Here is an 18,400-nt window from a genome sequence, read left to right on the forward strand (position 1 = left end):
CGGTGAGGGAGGAGGAGGAGGAGTTGGGGAGGGCCAGCCGACGGGATCTGGGGGCCTCCCGGCCGCCCACGCGGGGGGCGACTCGGGAGGGGAGGAAATTTTCATGAACTGAAGATAAGCATCCCTAAAGATCCTCCTGCTAAGATCATCTCTCTTAGAAACGATATTATGAATTTTAAGCAACTTGATCATGAACATGTTGCATAAGCTTGGGAGAGAATGAAACTAATGATACGTAATTTCCCTACTCATGGTTTAAATTTGTGGATGATTATACAAAATTTTTATGCCGGATTGAATTTTGCTTCTAGAAATTTTTTAGATTCGGCCGCGGGAGGCACTTTTATGGAAATCACTTTAGTAGTAGCTACTAAACTCCTAGATAATATTATGGTTAATTATTCTCAATGGCATACTGAAAGATCTACTAATAAAAAGATGCATGCGATAGAAGAAATTAATGTTTTGAGTGGAAAGATGGATGAACTTATGAAATTATTTGCTAGTAAGAGTGTTTCTTCTGATCCTAATGATATGCCCTTGTCTACTTTGATTGAGAATAATAATGAATCTATGGATGTGAATTTTGTTGGTAGGAACAATTTTGGTAACAACGCATATAGAGGAAATTTCAATCTTAGGCCTTATCCTAGTAATCCCTCTAATAATTATGGTAATTCCTACAACAATTCTTATGGAAATTATAATAAGATGCCCTCTGATTTTGAATCTAATATTAAAGAATATATTACTTGGCAAAAGAATTTTAATTCTTTGATTGAAGAAAAATTGCTTAAGATTGATGAGTTGGCTAGAAACGTTGATAAAATTTCTCTTGATGTTGATTCTTTGAAACTTAGATCTATTCCACCTAAGCATGATATCAATGAGTCTCTCAAAGCCATGAGAATTTCCATTGATGAGTGCAAAGAAAGAACCGCTAGGATGCGTGCTAAGAAAGATGCCTTTATAAGAGCGTGTTCTTCTAGTTCCTATGAAAATAATGATGAAGATCTAAAAGTTATTGATGTGTTCCCTATTAAATCATTGTTTTGCAATATGAATCTTGATAATGATGGGACTGAATATGATCCACCTTTACCTAGAAGGCGTTCCGAGAATTCAGAATTTTTTGATCTTGATGCTAAAATTGATAAAAGTGGGATTGAAGAAATTAAAACCCTAAATGTTGCTAAACCCACTATTATGGATTTCAAGGAATTTAACTATGAAAATTGCTCTTTGATTGATTGTATTTCCTTGTTGCAATCCGTGCTAAATTCTCCTCATGCTTATAGTCAAAATAAAGCATTTACTAAACATATCGTTGATGCCTTGATGCAATCTTATGAAAAAAAAACTTGAATTGGAAGTTTCTATCCCTAGAAAGCTTTATGATGAGTGGGAACCAACTATTAAAATTAAAATTAAAGATCATGAATGATATGCTTTATGTGATTTGGGTGCTAGTGTTTCCACGATTCCAAAGACTTTGTGTGATTTGTTAGGTTTTCGTGATTTTGATGATTGCTCTTTAAACTTGCACCTTGCGGATTCCACTATTAAGAAACCTATGAGAAGAATTAATGATGTTCTTATTGTTGCAAATAGGAATTATGTGCACGTAGATTTTATTATTCTTGACATAGATTGCAACCCTTCATGTCCTATTATTCTTGGTAGACCTTTCCTTAGAACGATTGGTGTAATTATTGATATGAAGGAAGGAAATATTAGATTCCAATTTCCATTAAGAAAAGGCATGGAACACTTTCCTAGAAAGAAAATTAAATTACCTTATGAATCTATTATGAGAGCCACTTATGGATTGCCTACCAAAGATGACAATACCTAAATCTATCCTTGCTTGTTATGCCTAGCTAGGGGCGTTAAACTATAGCGCTTGTTTGGAGGCAACCCAATTTTATTTTTATTCCTTGCTTTTTGCTCATATTTAGTAATAAATAATTTATCTAGCCTCTGTCTTGGTTGTGTTTTTTTGTGTTTAATTAGTGTTTGTGCCAAATAGAACCGTTGGGAAGATTTGGGGAAAGTCTTGTTATACTTGCTGTAAAAAACAGAAACTTTAGCGCTCACGATACTGCCATTTTTATTTGAAAAGTGTTATTTAGTTAATTCTTTTTGCAGATGATTAATAGATAAATTCCTCACGTCCAGCAATTTATTTTAAAATTTTGGGGGTTCCAGATCTTGCGCTAGCTACAGATTACTAACAACTGTTCTGTTTTTGACAGATTCTGTTTTTCGTGTGTTGTTTGCTTATTTTGATGAATCTATGGCTAGTAAAATAGTTTATAAACCATAGAGAAGTTGGAATACAGTAGGTATAACACCAATATAAATAAAGAATGAGTTCATTACAGTACCTTGAAGTGGTCTTTTGTTTTCTTTCGCTAACGAAGCTCACGAGACTTTCTATTTTAAGTTTTGTGTTGTGGAGTTTTCAAGTTTTGGGTAAAGATTTGATGAATTATGGAACAAGGAGTGGCAAGAGCTTAAGCTTGGGAATGACCATGGCACCCCCAAGATAATCTAAGGACACCTAAAAGCCAAAGCTTGGGGATGCCCTGGAAGGCATCCCCTCTTTCGTTTATTTCTATCGGTAATTTTACTTGGAGCTATATTTTTATTCGCCACATGATATGTGTTTTGCTTGGAACGTCTTGTATTATTTGAGTCTTTATTTGTTAGTTTACCACAATCATCCTTTCTGTACACACCTTTTGAGAGAGCCATACATTATTTGGAATTTGTTAGAATACTCTATGTGCTTCGCTTATATCTTTTGAGTTATATAGTTTTGCTCTAATACTTCACTTATATCTTTTAGAGCACGGTGGTGGATTTGTTTTATAGAAACTATTGATCTCTCATGCTTCACTTAGATTATTTTGAGTCTTAAATAGCATGGTAATTTGGTTAAAATCCTAATATGCTTGGTATACAAGATTAATAATAAATATTTCTTATGAGTGTGTTGAATACTATGAGAAGTTCGATGTTTGATAATTGTTTTGAGATATGAAGATGGTGATATTAAAGTTGTGCTGGTTGAGTAGTTGTGAATTTGAAAAATACTTGTGTTAAAGTTTGTGATTTCCATAGCATGCATGTATGATGAACCGTTATGTGATGAAATCGGAGCATGATTTATTTTTTGATTGTCTTCTTTATGAGTGGCGATCGGATGAACAACAGGTAATAACATCTCCTGAATTAGTTCAGTTAGCGGACAGCCAAAATCTGCCGATACCGCATCGTTTATGAGCATCTAACCCGAATGAGAGCTATCTACTCCCTTTGTCCCATAATATAAGATGTTATTACATCCAATTTGTACAAGAACCCTAGCTGCCGCCGCCAATTGGCTGGGCCTAGCTCATCCCCTTCTATGTTTTCTTCCTAATTTTCTGAAATTCTCACCTATTTTCTGAAATACATAGATTGTTGGGGAAATTTCGCAATACAGGTTGTGACTTGTGACACTAGATGAGATGGAAAAGAATGGCTCTGTATACCATGTAAATTGTGTGAAGCGTCTCACCCTCCAAAGAGGGCCGCAGCCCGCATGGGCTTATATTGATAGGATGGGGCTTATCCCATAGCTGCATATAGTGGGGTTTCAGTTGTAACTGGGAAGAAGATTTACAGGAGGAGATAGAGGAGAATTACAACAGAGAATAAACCTTTAACTACTCCCTAACAACTACTATATCATATGTGTTCAGTTGGAGATCTTCTAGATGTCCTTGACGTGCAGCCTTCATACTTCAACAGATGCTAGATAAATCGCAAGCTAGAACACATGTCAATTACAGTATATAAAATGATTCACTATATTACTTTGGGTAATGACGCATCACAGTATGTTGCGTTAACTCTACATAGACCTACAGACCCAAAATGAAGTGGGACAGTGTGGTCCGTATATATATAACAAAAGCAAATTAGGTGTGTTCGAGAACATGCTGTAAATTATCTACTCCAGATGAGTATCCAATATTATTCAAGAATCACTACGAATGCATTGCGATTAATTCACCGTCTTTGCATTTCCTGATATCAATATCCATGGTGGTTTCAGATGAAGAAGGTACGATGTCACAGCAGTGTCGTCTTAAAGCCTGAAAAGTAACACCATGTTATAATTTATTTTAAGCTAAAAATGCAGTTTAAGCCACCATCCGCAATAACACTAATCCTAGTCATACCTTCCCAGGAACCAGATGCAGTACCTCTGATCTCACTTTTATTTGTTGCATATTCCTCAACTGAATCAAGTTTGGCAAGCATTTCTGGGGCAGCTGCCTGCTGTAATTGCTTTCCGTCTTGCCTTCGCCGGAAGAAATACTTTTTAGGAAGAAAAGAGCAGCTCGTTTGCACTCGTCCCTTGGATAATGCTTGGTGCTAAACATAAAAACATCCGTAACATTGCGACCTCTTCTCCATGGCACAAAGGTTTTTTGCACAGCAAGGATGTCAGGAAGCAGTACATTGCCTTTGAAAACCTGAACAGAATAGCCCCATGCTACTGAAGCAGTAAGTGATCTTGAATGGTCATAGCACACTGTTTGTTGAAGGATCCTTGCTGGGTCAGCATTAGCTGCTCGGAACAAATGCTCAACCGCCTTTGCACGATCCATTCCAGGGTAAAGAGGATAGACATGATCAAGGTGGTGAAGTGACACTAAAGGAGCAAGAGGATGTGCTCTTAGAAATCCAGATATATCCCCATGAAGGTCGATCTGGTGATAATAAAATGCAACAGACCACATAAGTTCAGAATCATGCCTTTTGTGTGTGCACAATTTCAAGTAAAACCACAGGCTAGTTTCATGTTCAAAGATTGAAAAAAGAGTTTTTTTTTTTTTTGAAAAACGGCAGCCATGCTCTAGGTTTCATTGGGTGCAAAATACAGATAAAGGAGGCCTCTATTGGGCATAAAGGAAGCCCCTACATAACATTGGTTCTGCGAATTGTTAAATAAAGCAAGTCAATGGAGCAGAAAGAGATGGATACTTCAACCATGTCCAGGTCACTGTTCTGCTGCTGCTCACACTAACGTTTATTTCGGCAAAATTGCTTTTCCAATGCATCAAGATTGCAATGCCCGAAGCTTTAGGTTATCTGACAGAGACATATTCCAGTATGCCACAATGGTCGCCTAGTACTCCAAATGTGGACCAGAACGCCCCTCTCAAGTGCCATCACGTCAAAATCTGTAGAGGTACCAGCAAGGATCACTAAATCCAGTGACACAGATTTTGAACGGATTCAGCACTAGGAGAGTGCAGCAGTTAGCCAGTAACCATCACCCTGGTGGTGTAGTTCTGGTTGTACATTTTCTTTAGAAGCATTCTACAGGATTGGTGTCGTGTGGTTCGGCGTATCTTGAGGGCATGGTAGAGGATAAGCTTTTGAGCTATGCTCCGAAATAATGTATAACAGAATTCATTCAGACAAAAACTGTAGTACTTGAGAGTTTAATTCAAACCTTTGAGTCTCTCACCAATAGTTTCCCTCTATTATTCGAAGTTTGACACTAGAGACAAGTTTCCCTCTCAACAACAATCCTAGGATGAATCAAGAAAGACTGAACAGCAACATGACAATCCTAGGCAGACTTCAATTATCTAGAACAATCATTGTCGTGATTGTGATTATGAGGCATAAATAAAACATAATCAAGGACCAGGAGTACCAAAGAGTGCTTAGAAGTCCAATTCTTTATCAATTTCCCCATAACTATGAACTAGCATCCAATAGAAACACACAGTTGATTTCGCAGGAATCTCTGTCGAAACATTCCACAAGGAAATAGCAGTAGCACATGCAGAGGCAAAGAGAAATTCGGAGTAGAAGAGGAAAAAGAGAGGCGGCGGTGCACCTGGTGGAATCCTGGCTCGTGGGTGAGCTCGACGCCGAGCTCGGCGAGGCAGGCGTAGATCCTGGAGTCGCTGCCGTAGAGGTGGGGGTACCTGATGATGCAGGAGTCGAGCACGCGGGCCAGGCGCGCTGCGAGGGGCCAGCTGATGGCGATGCCGCCGCCGCCATAGGCCATGTTGAAGCCGTGCCAGACGTTCTGCGCGGCGGACTCGGAAGGCGCGCCGAGGTACCATGGCTCGTGCCAGTCGTACTTGGAGAGGGTGTGGAGGAGGTTGGGGAGGACGAAGGCGGTGTCGTCGTCGGCGAGCACGAGCCACCTCGGCGGCGGCGACTGGTGCTGCTGCTGCTGCTGGCGGAGCTCGAGGAGGAGCTCCTTGGCGATACGCGCGACGCGGACCGCGGAGGGGAGGCCCTTCCGGTAGGAGTAGGGGAAGCGGGAGGCGTCGCGGGAGACGCGGAGGTGGAGGTTCGCCGGGACGGAGGCGGCGCGGGGCGGGGCGTCGAGGAAGAGGAAGGCGCGCGCGGGCAGGCGGAGCCAGAGGCGGAGGAGCGGGAGGCGCAGCGGCAGCGTGCGGCGGGAGGAGGCCACCCCGAACACCACGTGCGAGAGCGTCGTCGGCGAGGGCGACGACGAGGAGGAGGGGTCGGCCTTGGGCTTAGGCTGGGCGGCGGCGGCGGCGGCGGTGGTGGCGGTGGTGCGGAGGGGCGTGGGGAGGATGAGGGGGCCCGGAGGGGCCGGGTGGTGGCGCGGCGGGAGGTGCAGCGTGAGGAGGAGGATGAGCGACAAGAGCGGAAGGGCGAGCAGGAGCGTCCGAAGGGGCGCGAGCGGGAGCCCGTGCGAGTGCGACGGCGTTGCCATGGACGCCGGCCCGGCCGCGAGGTGGGAAAGTGGAGGCCGAGGTGCAGCAACTGGAAAGAAGAAAGGAACCCAAACCGCCGTGCCCAACGAGTGGAATCCAGTTCGAATCAGTTTTCTAGAGGCCATAGCCCAGAGGCACGGATCACTCACAAATTTCCTTTTTCTTCTCCTTCACTGTTTTGACAGCCAGAGGGCGTGTAGATAAAGGACAGGACATTTCATGCTAATGCATGATTTTTTTTATACTATATTTAGCACGCCATAACTTTTTAGACTGGCGAATCACGTAATAGGTGCGCCAAGAAAAATAAAAAACCAATAAATAACTTCCTCTAACTAGTAAGAAGCTCGTGCATTACAACGGGACATACATGCGAGATGGGACTTGCCTGCTCTTCAATATGCTCTGTGCTCCCCGACCGCTTAATCCAACAAGCCACAATAGTTTTCCTCCCTGGTCGGTCAACTCTCTCTCTCTATCTATCTCTCTCTCTCTCCGTTGCTGACTTCTCCTCCCGCTACCGAACCCCCAGCCAGTGGCGGAGCTACAAACAAAAAACTGGGCGGGCCAAGCTAACCAAGAGCATAACTTTTTTTTGAAATTTTAACCTGTCGGGTCGCCTGTGGCCGGCTCGCCGTCGCAGCTAGTGCAGCCACATCAGATGGGGGGTGCCGGGATGGGTCGCCACTAGGCAAAGTTGACTCTAGCTCAGCTCCTATTAGCTGTAGTTGCCCCAGCTACTGTACCTCCCCGTCGGCCGGCGCCGTTCCCTAGTGGAGTACACGAGTCGTAGTACTACTTCTCTACTAGACGAGGCGTAGACAGAGCAAGGGGACAGATGTGTTAGTGGTGCTACTCTATTGGTGGCAATTGGACTCTGGCGTTTGGGCTATGGAGCATGGCCTACCACCATGTGTGCTGGGCAATGGTCATACGTATATATATGTATTTTGGTGAATTGTTGGGCGGGCCACGGCATGGTTTTGCCCGTGAGTGGCTCCGTCGGTGCCCCCAGCCTCAAGGTGGCAGGCCCTACTGCCGCCGCACCATGTGGATTGAATTGATCGGGGGTCGACGTAGTCACGCAGAGCTCTGAAGTTGCAGAGACCGCAAAGATGTGCTCGTCATTTCACGGTTGTTGCGACCCAAGATTGTCGGTCGACGAGAAGGACATCATGCTCTTGCTTAGGTAGCTCTTGAAATCCTTGCGGCGGGGCGGAGTAGTGAGCCGTCAGAGGACTTGACGAGGGACAATGAGGCAACGTTCCTAGGGCCAGACCACTGGTGATGTTGGGTATTGAGGCCAACTCCAACGCCACGATGCAAATGGATGTGGAATTGCTTCGCCTTATGTCCGTTTGGGTCAGGGGCGAAGTCCGCGCAAATTTGGCCATGCACCCAACCGGCCGCCCCATTTGGTCTGTCTGACTGATTTTTTTCCAACAAACAAACATATTTGCATACTAGCTAGAATTCATGCCAGCATACAAAATAATCTCCATCACCAGCCATAGTTTAGAATTCATGCCGGCACACATGTCGGCATACAAAAAGAATCGCATCATGGTCAAAGTTCATGCATCTTGGCCAAACATAAGATGATCACGCTAGCTTGAGCATCTCCTTTTGCTTCTTCTCGAACCAAGCCATTTGGGGCGGGGGGCGGGGGAGGAGGCATCTTGCTCAAGTCCACCGCCATGATCTCCGATTGTTTCGAGATTAGCTTGAGCTTTATCTCGTTTGCTCTTGTCTGGGCATTGCTCTCATCAATCTTGAGCTTTTCTTTTGTATGTCAAAGAAGGTCTTCATTTGCTCCTCTTTCTCTTGGCGCTTCCTCTTGTCCCTCTTCTCAATTGTCACCTCCTTTTGGGTCACGAAACCCTTCAAAGTTTCTTGCAAGGCGATTGTCGAAGCATCACGCTTTTCGTCCACCTTGGAATTGGTCTTCCTCTCGGCCCCCCTCCCACCTTCGCTTCGTTCGGCCACTGATGAAGGCCCCCACCTTTATTTTAGCAACATATTGCTCCTTAAATTTTTCACACTCGCAAATCATCGTCCAACAATGGGTCAAAGTGAATGGCTTGTTTCATGTTGGGCGTTGAAGATTTCTAAAGTTTGAAAGCCTGCAAATGAAGATGAAAACAAGAAGATACATTCATATGCATAGGAGAACGACAAATTCTCATATGAACTGTTGGAAATATGCCCTAGAGGCAATAATAAAATGGTTATTATTATATTTCCTTGTTCATGATAATTGTCTATTGTTCATGCTATAATTGTGTTATCCGGAAATCGTAATACATGTGTGAATACATAGACCACAACATGTCCCTAGTGAGCCTTTAGTTGACTAGCTCATTGATCAATAGATGGTTACGGTTTCCTGACCATGGGCATTGGATGTCATTGATAACGGGATCACATCATTAGGAGAATGATGTGATGGACAAGACCCAATCCTAAGCATAGCGCAAGATCGTGTAGTTCGTCTACTAAAGCTTTTCTAATGTCAAGTATCTTTTCCTTAGACCATGAGATTGTGCAACTCCTGGATACCGTAGGAATGCTTTGGGTGTGCCAAACGTCACAACGTAACTGGGTGGCTATAAAGGTGCACTACGGGTATCTCCGAAAGTATCTGTTGGGTTGGCATGAATCGAGACTGGGATTTGTCACTCCATATGACGGAGAGGTATCTCCGGGCCCACTCGGTAAGACATCATCGTAATGAGCTCAATGTGACTAAGGGGTTGGTCACGGGATGATGTGTTACGGAACGAGTACAGTGACTTGCCGGTAACAAGATTGAACGAGGTATTGGGATACCGACGATCGAATCTCAGTCAAGTAACATACCGATTGACAAAGGGAATTGTATACGGGATTGATTGAATCCTCGACATCGTGGTTCATCCGATGAGATCATCGTGGAACATGTGGGAGCCAACATGGGTATCCAGATCCCGCCATTGGTTATTGGCTGGAGAGATGTCTCGGTCATGTCTGCATGATTCCCGAAACCGTAGGGTCTACACACTTAAGGTTCGATGATGCTAGGGTTATAGGGAAAGTTTGTACGTGGTTACCTGTAACGCCCTCGATGCGGCTATAGCTCCTACGTGTCGAGGCACGACTTAGAGGCATAACCGCATTGAAAGCAATGTCGCAAGTTAGGCAATCTTCACAACATCCCATGTAATATAGATAATAAAAGGGGAGAAACATAGTTGGCTTACACTCGCCACGTCAATCAAAGTACATAAATAGCATCACAACATTCAAACACTCATGGCCCGACTACGGCGCCAAAATAAAAGAACAACCCAACATGTGACACGGTCCCGATCGCCCCAACTAAGCACCACTACTGATCATTGGGGAAAGACACGTAATATCGGCGTGAGTCCTCGTTGAACTCCCACTTGAGCTCAAGCGCGTCATCTGGAACGGAATCATCAAGCCCTGCATCTGGTTTGGAAGTAATCTGTGAGCCACAGGGACTCAGCAATCTCGCACCCTCGCGATCAAGACTATTTAAGCTTAAAGGTAAGGCAAGGTAAAATATGTGGAGCTGCAGCAAGCGACTAGCATATAAGGTGGCTAACCTGTTCGCAAAAGAGAGCGAGAAGAGAGGGCAAAGCACGAACGAGTAACTACAGAGCAACCTACGGCAAGCATTACTCCAACACCGTGTTCACTTCCCGGACTCCGCCGAGAAGAGACCATCATGGTAACTCACACAGTTGATTCATTTTAATTAAGTTAAGGTTCAAGTTATCTACAACCGAACATTAACAAATTCCCATCTGCCCATAACCGTGGGCACGGCTTTCGAAAGTTCAAATCCCTGTAGGGGAGTCCCAACTTAGCCCATGACAAGCTCTCACGGTCAACGAAGGAATAGACCTCCTCCCGAGACATTCCGATCAGACTCGGTATCCCGGTTCTACAAGACACTTCGACAAGTTAAAACAAATCCAGCAACACCGCCCGAATGTGCTGACAAATCCCGATAGGAGCTGCACATATCTCATTCTCAGGGCACACTCAGATGAACACTACGTACAACTAAAACCAACCCTCGAGTTGCCCGAGGTGGCGCTGCAAGTGGCTCTGTTTGGACCAACACTCAGAGGAGCACTGGCCCGGGGAGGTTAAAATAAGATGACCCTTGAGTCTGCAGAACCCAAGGGAAAAAGGTTTTAGGTGGCAAATGGTAAAACCAAGGTTGGGCATTGCTGGAAAAGCTTTAATCAAGGCGAACTATCAAGGGGTTCCCATTATAACCCAACCGCGTAAGAAACGCAAAATCCGGGAACATAACACCGATATGACGGAAACTAGGGCGGCAAGAGTGGAACAAAACACTAGGCAAGAGGCCGAGCCTTCCACCCTTTACCAAGTATATAGATGCATTAAGATAACAAGATAATATAATGATATCCCAACAAGTAAATAATGTTCCAACAAGGAACGGTCTCCAATCTTCACCTGCAACTAGCAACGCTATAAGAGGGGCTGAGCAAAGCGGTAACATAGCCAATCAATGGTTTGCTAGGACATGGCGGGTTAGAGGTTTGACATGGCAATTTGGGAGGCATGATAAGCAAGTGGTAGGCATCGTAGCATAGGCATAGCAAAAGAGCAAGCATCTAGCAAAGCAAAGATAGTAGTGATTTCGAGGGTATGATCATCTTGCCTGCAAAGTTGTCAGAGTTGGCTGGATCCTCGAAAGCAAACTCAACGGGCTCCTCGTTAGCGAACTCGACTCCCGGCTCTACCCAAACAAGACAAACAAGCAACAAGGACACAATCAACCATGTGCAAAGCTCAAACAATATGATGCAAAGATGGTATGCTATGCGAGATGCGATGCAAGATTTGAAAAGGAATGAATGAACCTGGCCTCAAATTGGTAATCCAAGTGTGCCACTAGAAAGGTGAGATGAAATCACTTGAAAACGATATAAAGATCACCGGAATCGGAGTTACGGTTTGGAAATGGCAAGCAATTCAAATATGGCACCGGTCTGCGATATACAACAAGTAGTCATCTAAATGCAACAAGATGAGCATGCTACAGCACTCAAACATGACAACCAAATACATGGCAGGGATCCATTCATGATGCTTAACGAAAGAGGAACACTGAGCTATGGCCAATTCATCCATTAACAGGTTCAAACAAGCATGGCAAATATGCATTTGGTAAACAGATTTCAGACTTAGTGAAATTAACGCTTGTGTGGAATTTCAGATCAGGTAGCACACTTTGGAGCATGAAAATTATATGCTACAGGTGCTGAACATGGCAAAGTAAAGCATGGCATGGAGCTACTCAAAGAGCTTAACAAAAGTCCCTTAGTGACCTTGAGCCAAAAGGGATCAGAAAATACAATTGCAAGCATGTGAACATGGCAAAAACATAAACAGATCACAGACTTAGTGAAAACTGGAGCATGCAAAAACAGATATCAAGTAGGCATATTTACGAGCTCGATGCACTCACTACAGAGCAAGTCATGACAATCTAAGCACACACCCATCAAGAATACACATTAAACAAGCTAGACATGGCAAGAACAATAGCATAGCATGCACGGATCAACTACAACATCCTTGGCAAAATCGCTAACAAGTAGACAATCTGCCCAGATTCACAAAATAGCAAAAGTAGAGCTCGATTGACTCAAGCTAGGGTGCTCCATAATTGCAAACAAAGACATGGATGGATAGAGCACCACAAGATTAACAAAACATCCTTACTGATCATCCTCAAAAGAGGCACAGATCACTAGGAAACAACATAAACATATGGCATATTGAAGCAGATCAAGGACTTGTGGAAATGCTAAGTCCCTGAAATCAACATTAACGAATGCACCACTTTGCAAGCTTATGCTAGTCACCACACACATCACAAAAATACATGGGTTGCACCTCTGGATATATGGCAAAACATATAACAAAACACATGTAGAGCTCAGGGGCATATCATGCACACATTAATCATGGCAAAAATGACAACTGTCTAATTGGAGCAGCAGATCTGACAATTATCTCAAATAGCACTCTTCCAACCGCATTTCGGGCATCAAGATGAACTCAAATGAAAATGATGCAATGAGATGAAATGATGTGCTCTCTGAGACGAACATTTTGATATGCTATATGCCCAAAACGGATCTACGGATGCAAAGTTACGGCACGATGATCATAGCTAAATAAACTGAAGACTTAGGAGAAAAAAAGGGTCAACCCCTAGGGTTCCTCAGATCTGGATCTGGGCGGCGCGGACTTCGAGGATCCCCGGAGGCTTCACCGGAGAAGACGGGGACGGTGGTGGCTGGAGTGAGCTCGGGGCTCACCGCTGCGTGGCGGAGCTCGGCTCCGGCGAGGGCGTGCCGGCGAGGAAGCGGGCGGCGCCGGCGGGTCGCTGCGGTTGCGAGGAAGCGACGGCAGACGGCGGACGGCGGTGAGGCGGCGGGGCGGCGGCGGCCGGAGATCGGCAAGGGCGGCGCTGGGAGGCGCCTCGGGCTCTAGCGGCGGCGGATCCTGCGGGATCGGGCGGCGGGCGGCTCGGGCCTCGGGGGCTCTCCCCGGGCCGGAGCGGGCGCGGGTGGCGGCGCGCCACGTGGCGACGACGGGTTGGTGGCGGCGGGATGTCCGGCGGCGGGCGGACGTTGTCCGGCCGCGCGGATGGAGCGGGGCTAGGGTTTGGAAGAGGGGATCCGGGATTTCGAGGAGGGATCTATTTATAGGCATAGAGGGAGCTAGGAGTGTCCAAATGAGGTGCGGTTTTCGGCCACGCGATCGTGATCGAACGCTCTAGATGATGGAGAGGGTTTTGGTGGGTTTTGGGCCAAAATGGAGGGGTGTTGGGCTGCAACACACACGAGGCCTTTTCGGTCCCTCGGTTAACCGTTGGAGCATCAAACGAAGTCCAAATGGTATGAAACTTGACAGGCGGTCTACCGGTAGTAAACCAAGGCCGCTTGGCAAGTCTCGGTCCAATCCGGAAATGTTTAATCCCCACACACAAAAGAAAGGTAGAAATGACCACCGGAGGAGAACGGAGCGCCGAAATGCAAAACGGACAACGGGGAAAATGCTCGAATGCATGAGACGAACACGTATGCAAATGCAATGCACATGATGACATGATATGAGATGCAAGACAACGACAACAACACATGGAGACAAAGACCCGAACCCGAGAAAATAAAATAACTTAAGGCCGGAAACGGCAAGAGTTGGATTACATCTCAGGTAAATCATATCCGGGGTGTTACATCACCGAATGTTGTTCGGAGTCCCGGATGAGATCCCGGACGTAACGAGGAGTTCCGGAATGGTCCGGAGACAAAGATTTATATATGGGAAGTCCTTATTCGGTCACCGGAAGTGTTCGGGGGTTTATCGGTATTGTACCGGGACCACCGAAAGGGTTCCGGGGGTCCACCGGGAGGGTCCACCTGCCCCGGAGGGCCCTATGGGCTGAATATGGAGGGAGAACCAGCCCCTAGGTGGGCTGGGCGCCAAACCCCCTAGGGCCCATGCGCCTAGGGTTTGGGGGAACCCTAAAGGGGGCGCCCCTTGGCTTGGGGGGGGCAAGCCTCCCCCCTTGGCCGCCGCCCCCCCTCTAGATCCATCTGGAGGAGGACAGCCCCCCTCTCCCTTGCCCCAATAAATAGAGGGGAGGTGGGAGGGCAGCCACACCACATCCAAGGCGCAACCCTCCCCCTCCCCAACACCTCCTCCTCCTTCCGCGATGCTTGGCGAAGCCCTGTCGGAGTACCACGCTCCACCACCACCATGCCGTCGTGCTGCTGCTGGACGGAGTCTTCCCCAACCTCTCCCTCTCTCCTTGCTGGATCAAGGCGTGGGAGACGTCACCGGGCTGCACGTGTGTTGAACGCGGAGGCACCATGGTGCTTAGATCAGATTCAACCACAATCTGAATCGCTTCGTGTATGACTCCTTCATCCGCGTTCTTGTAACGCTTTCGTTTCGCGATCTTCAAGGGTATGAAGATACACTCCCCTCTCTCTCGTTGCTAGTCTCTCCATAGATTGATCTTGGTGATGCGTAGAATTTTTTTAATTTCTGCAACGATCCCCAACAGTGACATCATGAGCTAGGTCTATGCGTAGTTTCTATGCACAAGTAGAACACAAGTTGTTGTGGGTGTCGATTTTGTCAATTTACTTGCCGTTACTAGTCTTATCTTGATTCGGCGGCATCGTGGGATGAAGCGGCCTGGACCGACCTTACACGTACTCTTACGTGAGACTGGTTCCACCGACTGACATGCACTAGTTGCATAAGGTGGCTAGCGGGTGCCTGTCTCTCCCACTTTAGTCGGATCGGATTTGATGAAAAGGGTCCTTATGAAGGGTAAATAGAAATTGGCATATCACGTTGTGGTTTTGGCGTAGGTAAAAAACGCTCTTGCTAGAAACCTATAGCAGCCATGTAAAAACTTGCAACAACGATTAGAGGACGTCTAACTTGTTCTTGCAGCATATGCCGTGTGATGTGATATGGCCAAAAGGATGTGATGAATGATATATGTGATGTATGAGATTGATCATGTTCTTGTAATAGGAATCACGACTTGCATGTCGATGAGTATGACAACCGTCAGGAGCCATAGGAGTTGTCTTAATTTATTTATGAACCGCGTGTCAACATAAGCGTCATGTAGTTACTTTACTTTATCGTTAACCGTTAGCCATAGTAGTAGAAGTAATAGTTGGCGAGACAACTTCATGAAGACACGATGATGGAGATCATGGTGATGGAGGTCATGGTGTCATGCCGGTGACGATGATGATCATGGCGCCCCGAAGATGGAGATCGAAAGGAGCAAAATGATATTGGTCATATCATGTCACTATTTGATTGCATGTGATGTTTATCATGTTTTTACATCTTATTTGCTTAGAACGACGATAGCTTAAATAATATGATCCCTCACAATAATTTCAAGGAAGTGTTCCCCCTAACTGTGCACCGTTGCTAAGGTTCATTGTTCCGAAGCACCACGTGATGATCGGGTGTGATAGGTTCTAACGTTCGCATACAACGGGTGTAAGTCAGATTTACACACGCAATACACTTAGGTTGACTTGACAAGCCTAGCAGGTACAGACATGGCCTCGGAACACAGAAGACCGAAAGGTCGAACATGAGTCGTATAGAAGATACGATCAACATGAAGATGTTCACCGATGATGACTAGTTCGTCTCACGTGATGATCGGACATGGCCTAGTTAACTCGGATCATGTATCACTTAGATGACTAGAGGGATGTCAATCTGAGTGGGAGTTCATTAAATAATTTGATTAGATGAACTTACTTATCATGAACATAGTCTAAAACTTTGCAATATGTCTTGTAGATCAAATGGCCCATGCTAATGTTGCCCTTAACTTCAATGCGTTCCTAGAGAAAACCAAGCTGAAAGACGATGGCAGCAACTACACGGACTGGGTCCGTAACCTGAGGATTATCCTCATAGCTGCCAAGAAAGCATATGTCCTTGAAGCACCGCTAAGTGACGCACCTGTTTTCCCAGCAACTCAAGACATTATGAACGTCTGGCAGTCGCGTAGTGATGATTACTCCCTAGTTCAGTGCGGCATGCTTTACAGCTTAGAACCGGGGCTCCAAAAGCATTTTGAGCAACACGGAGCATATGAGATGTTTCAAGAGCTGAAAATGGTTTTCCAAGCTCATGCCTGAGTCGACAGATATGAAGTCTCCAACAAGTTCTACAGTTGTAAGATGGAGGAGAACAGTTCTGTCAGCGAGCACATACTCAAAATGTCTAGGTTGCACAACCGCTTGTCTCAGTTGGGAGTCAATCTCCCGGATGACGCGGTCGTTGACAGAATCCTTCAGTCGCTTCCACCTAGCTACAAGAGCTTTGTGATGAACTTCAATATGCAGGGGATGGAAAAGACCATTCCTGAGATATATTCAATGCTGAAATCAGTGGAGGTGGAGATCAAAAAGGAACATCAAGTGTTGATGGTGAATAAAACCACTAAGTTCAAGAAAGGCAAGGGTAAAAAGAACTTCAAGAAGGATGGCAAGGGAGTTGCCGCGCCCGGTAAGCAAGCTGTCGGGAAGAAGCCAAAGAATGGACCCAAGCCTAAGACTGAGTGCCTTTATTGCAAGGGAAACGGTCACTGGAAGCGGAACTGTCCCAAGTACTTAGCGGATAAGAAGGCCGGCAATACCAAAGGTATATGTGATATACATGTTATTGATGTGTACCTAACCAGCGCTCGTAGTAGCTCCTGGGTATTTGATATCGGTGCGGTTGCTCATATTTGTAACTCAAAACAGGAGTTGCGGAATAAGCGGAGACTGGCGAAGGACGAGGTGACGATGCGCGTCGGGAATGGTTCCAAGGTCGATGTGATCGCTGTCGGCACGCTACCACTACATACCTACGGGATTAGTTTTAAACCTCAATAATTGTTATTTAGTGCCAGCTTTGAGCATGAACGTTGTATCTGGATCTCACTTAATGCGAGATGGCTACTCATTTAAATCTGAGAATAATGGTTGTTCTATTTATATGAGAGATATGTTTTATGGTCATGCTCCGCTGGTCAATGGTTTATTCTTATTTAATCTCGAACGTGATGGTACACATATTCGTAGTGTGAATGCCAAAAGAAGTAAGGTTGATAATGACAGTCCCACATACTTGTGGCACTGCCGCCTTGGTCACATTGGTGTCAAACGCATGAAGAAACTCCATGCAGATGGACTTTTGGAGTCTCTTGATTATCAATGATTTGACACGTGCGAACCATGCCTCATGGGCAAAATGACCAAGAATCCGTTCTCCGGAACAATGGAGCGAGCAACCAACTTATTGGAAATCATACATACTGATGTGTGCGGTCCAATGAGCGTTGAGGCTCGCGGTGGTTATCATTATGTTCTCACCCTCACTGATGACTTAAGTAGATATGGGTATGTCTATTTAATGAAACACAAGTCTGAGACCTTTGAAAAGTGCAAGGAATTTCAGAGTGAGGTTGAGAATCAACGTGACAGGAAAATAAAGTTCTTACGATCAGATCGTGGGGGAGAATACTTGAGTCACGAATTTGGCAAGCACTTAAGGAAATGTGGAATTGTTTCACAACTCACGCCGCCTGGAACACCTCAACGTAATGGTGTGTCCGAACGTCGCAATCGCACTCTATTGGATATGGTGCGATCTATGATGTCTCTTACCGACCTACGGCTATCATTTTGGGGTTATGCCTTAGAGACTGCCGCATTCACTTTAAATAGGGCTCCGTCGAAATCCGTTGAGACGACACCGTATGAATTATGGTTTGGGAAGAAACCTAAGCTGTCATTTCTAAAAGTTTGGGGATGCGATGCTTATGTCAAGAAACTTCAACCTGAAAAGCTCGAACCCAAGTCGGAAAAATGCATCTTCATAGGATACCCTAAGGAAACTATTGGGTATACCTTCTACCTCAGATCCGAAGGCAAGATCTTTGTTGCCAAGAATGGATCCTTTCTAGAGAAAGAGTTTCTCTCGAAAGAAGTAAGTGGGAGGAAAGTAGAACTTGATGAGGTACTGCCTCTTGA

At 45.5% G+C, this 18,400-nt stretch overlaps 1 protein-coding gene across 1 annotated transcript; it reads right to left on the reverse strand.

Annotated features, from left to right (window-relative positions):
* Window positions 1-3,841: 3,841 nt before the first annotated feature.
* Window positions 3,842-6,943, reverse strand: LOC125521370. Its single transcript, XM_048686432.1, has 3 exons — window positions 5,909-6,943; window positions 4,233-4,766; window positions 3,842-4,145 (listed from the first exon to the last, which is right to left on the reverse strand). Exons 1-3 carry the CDS (start codon window positions 6,890-6,892, stop codon window positions 4,038-4,040), a joined length of 1,626 nt encoding a protein of 541 aa, XP_048542389.1. The 5' UTR covers window positions 6,893-6,943; the 3' UTR covers window positions 3,842-4,037.
* Between the last annotated feature and the right edge of the window lie 11,457 nt (window positions 6,944-18,400).

This window comes from Triticum urartu, chromosome 7, assembly GCF_003073215.2.
Source record: "Triticum urartu cultivar G1812 chromosome 7, Tu2.1, whole genome shotgun sequence".
Lineage (NCBI taxonomy): Eukaryota > Viridiplantae > Streptophyta > Magnoliopsida > Poales > Poaceae > Triticum > Triticum urartu.

Excerpts from the sequence above, each read along its gene's own strand:
- LOC125521370 (XM_048686432.1), bottom strand. The coding sequence starts at position 6,892 with ATGGCCTCTAGAAAACTGATTCGAACTGGATTCCACTCGTTGGGCACG. Across the intron at positions 4,767-5,908 it reads ACGAGCCAGGATTCCACCAG|ATCGACCTTCATGGGGATAT; the intron begins GTGCACCGCCGC and ends TATTATCACCAG. Across the intron at positions 4,146-4,232 it reads TGCATCTGGTTCCTGGGAAG|GCTTTAAGACGACACTGCTG; the intron begins GTATGACTAGGA and ends GTTACTTTTCAG.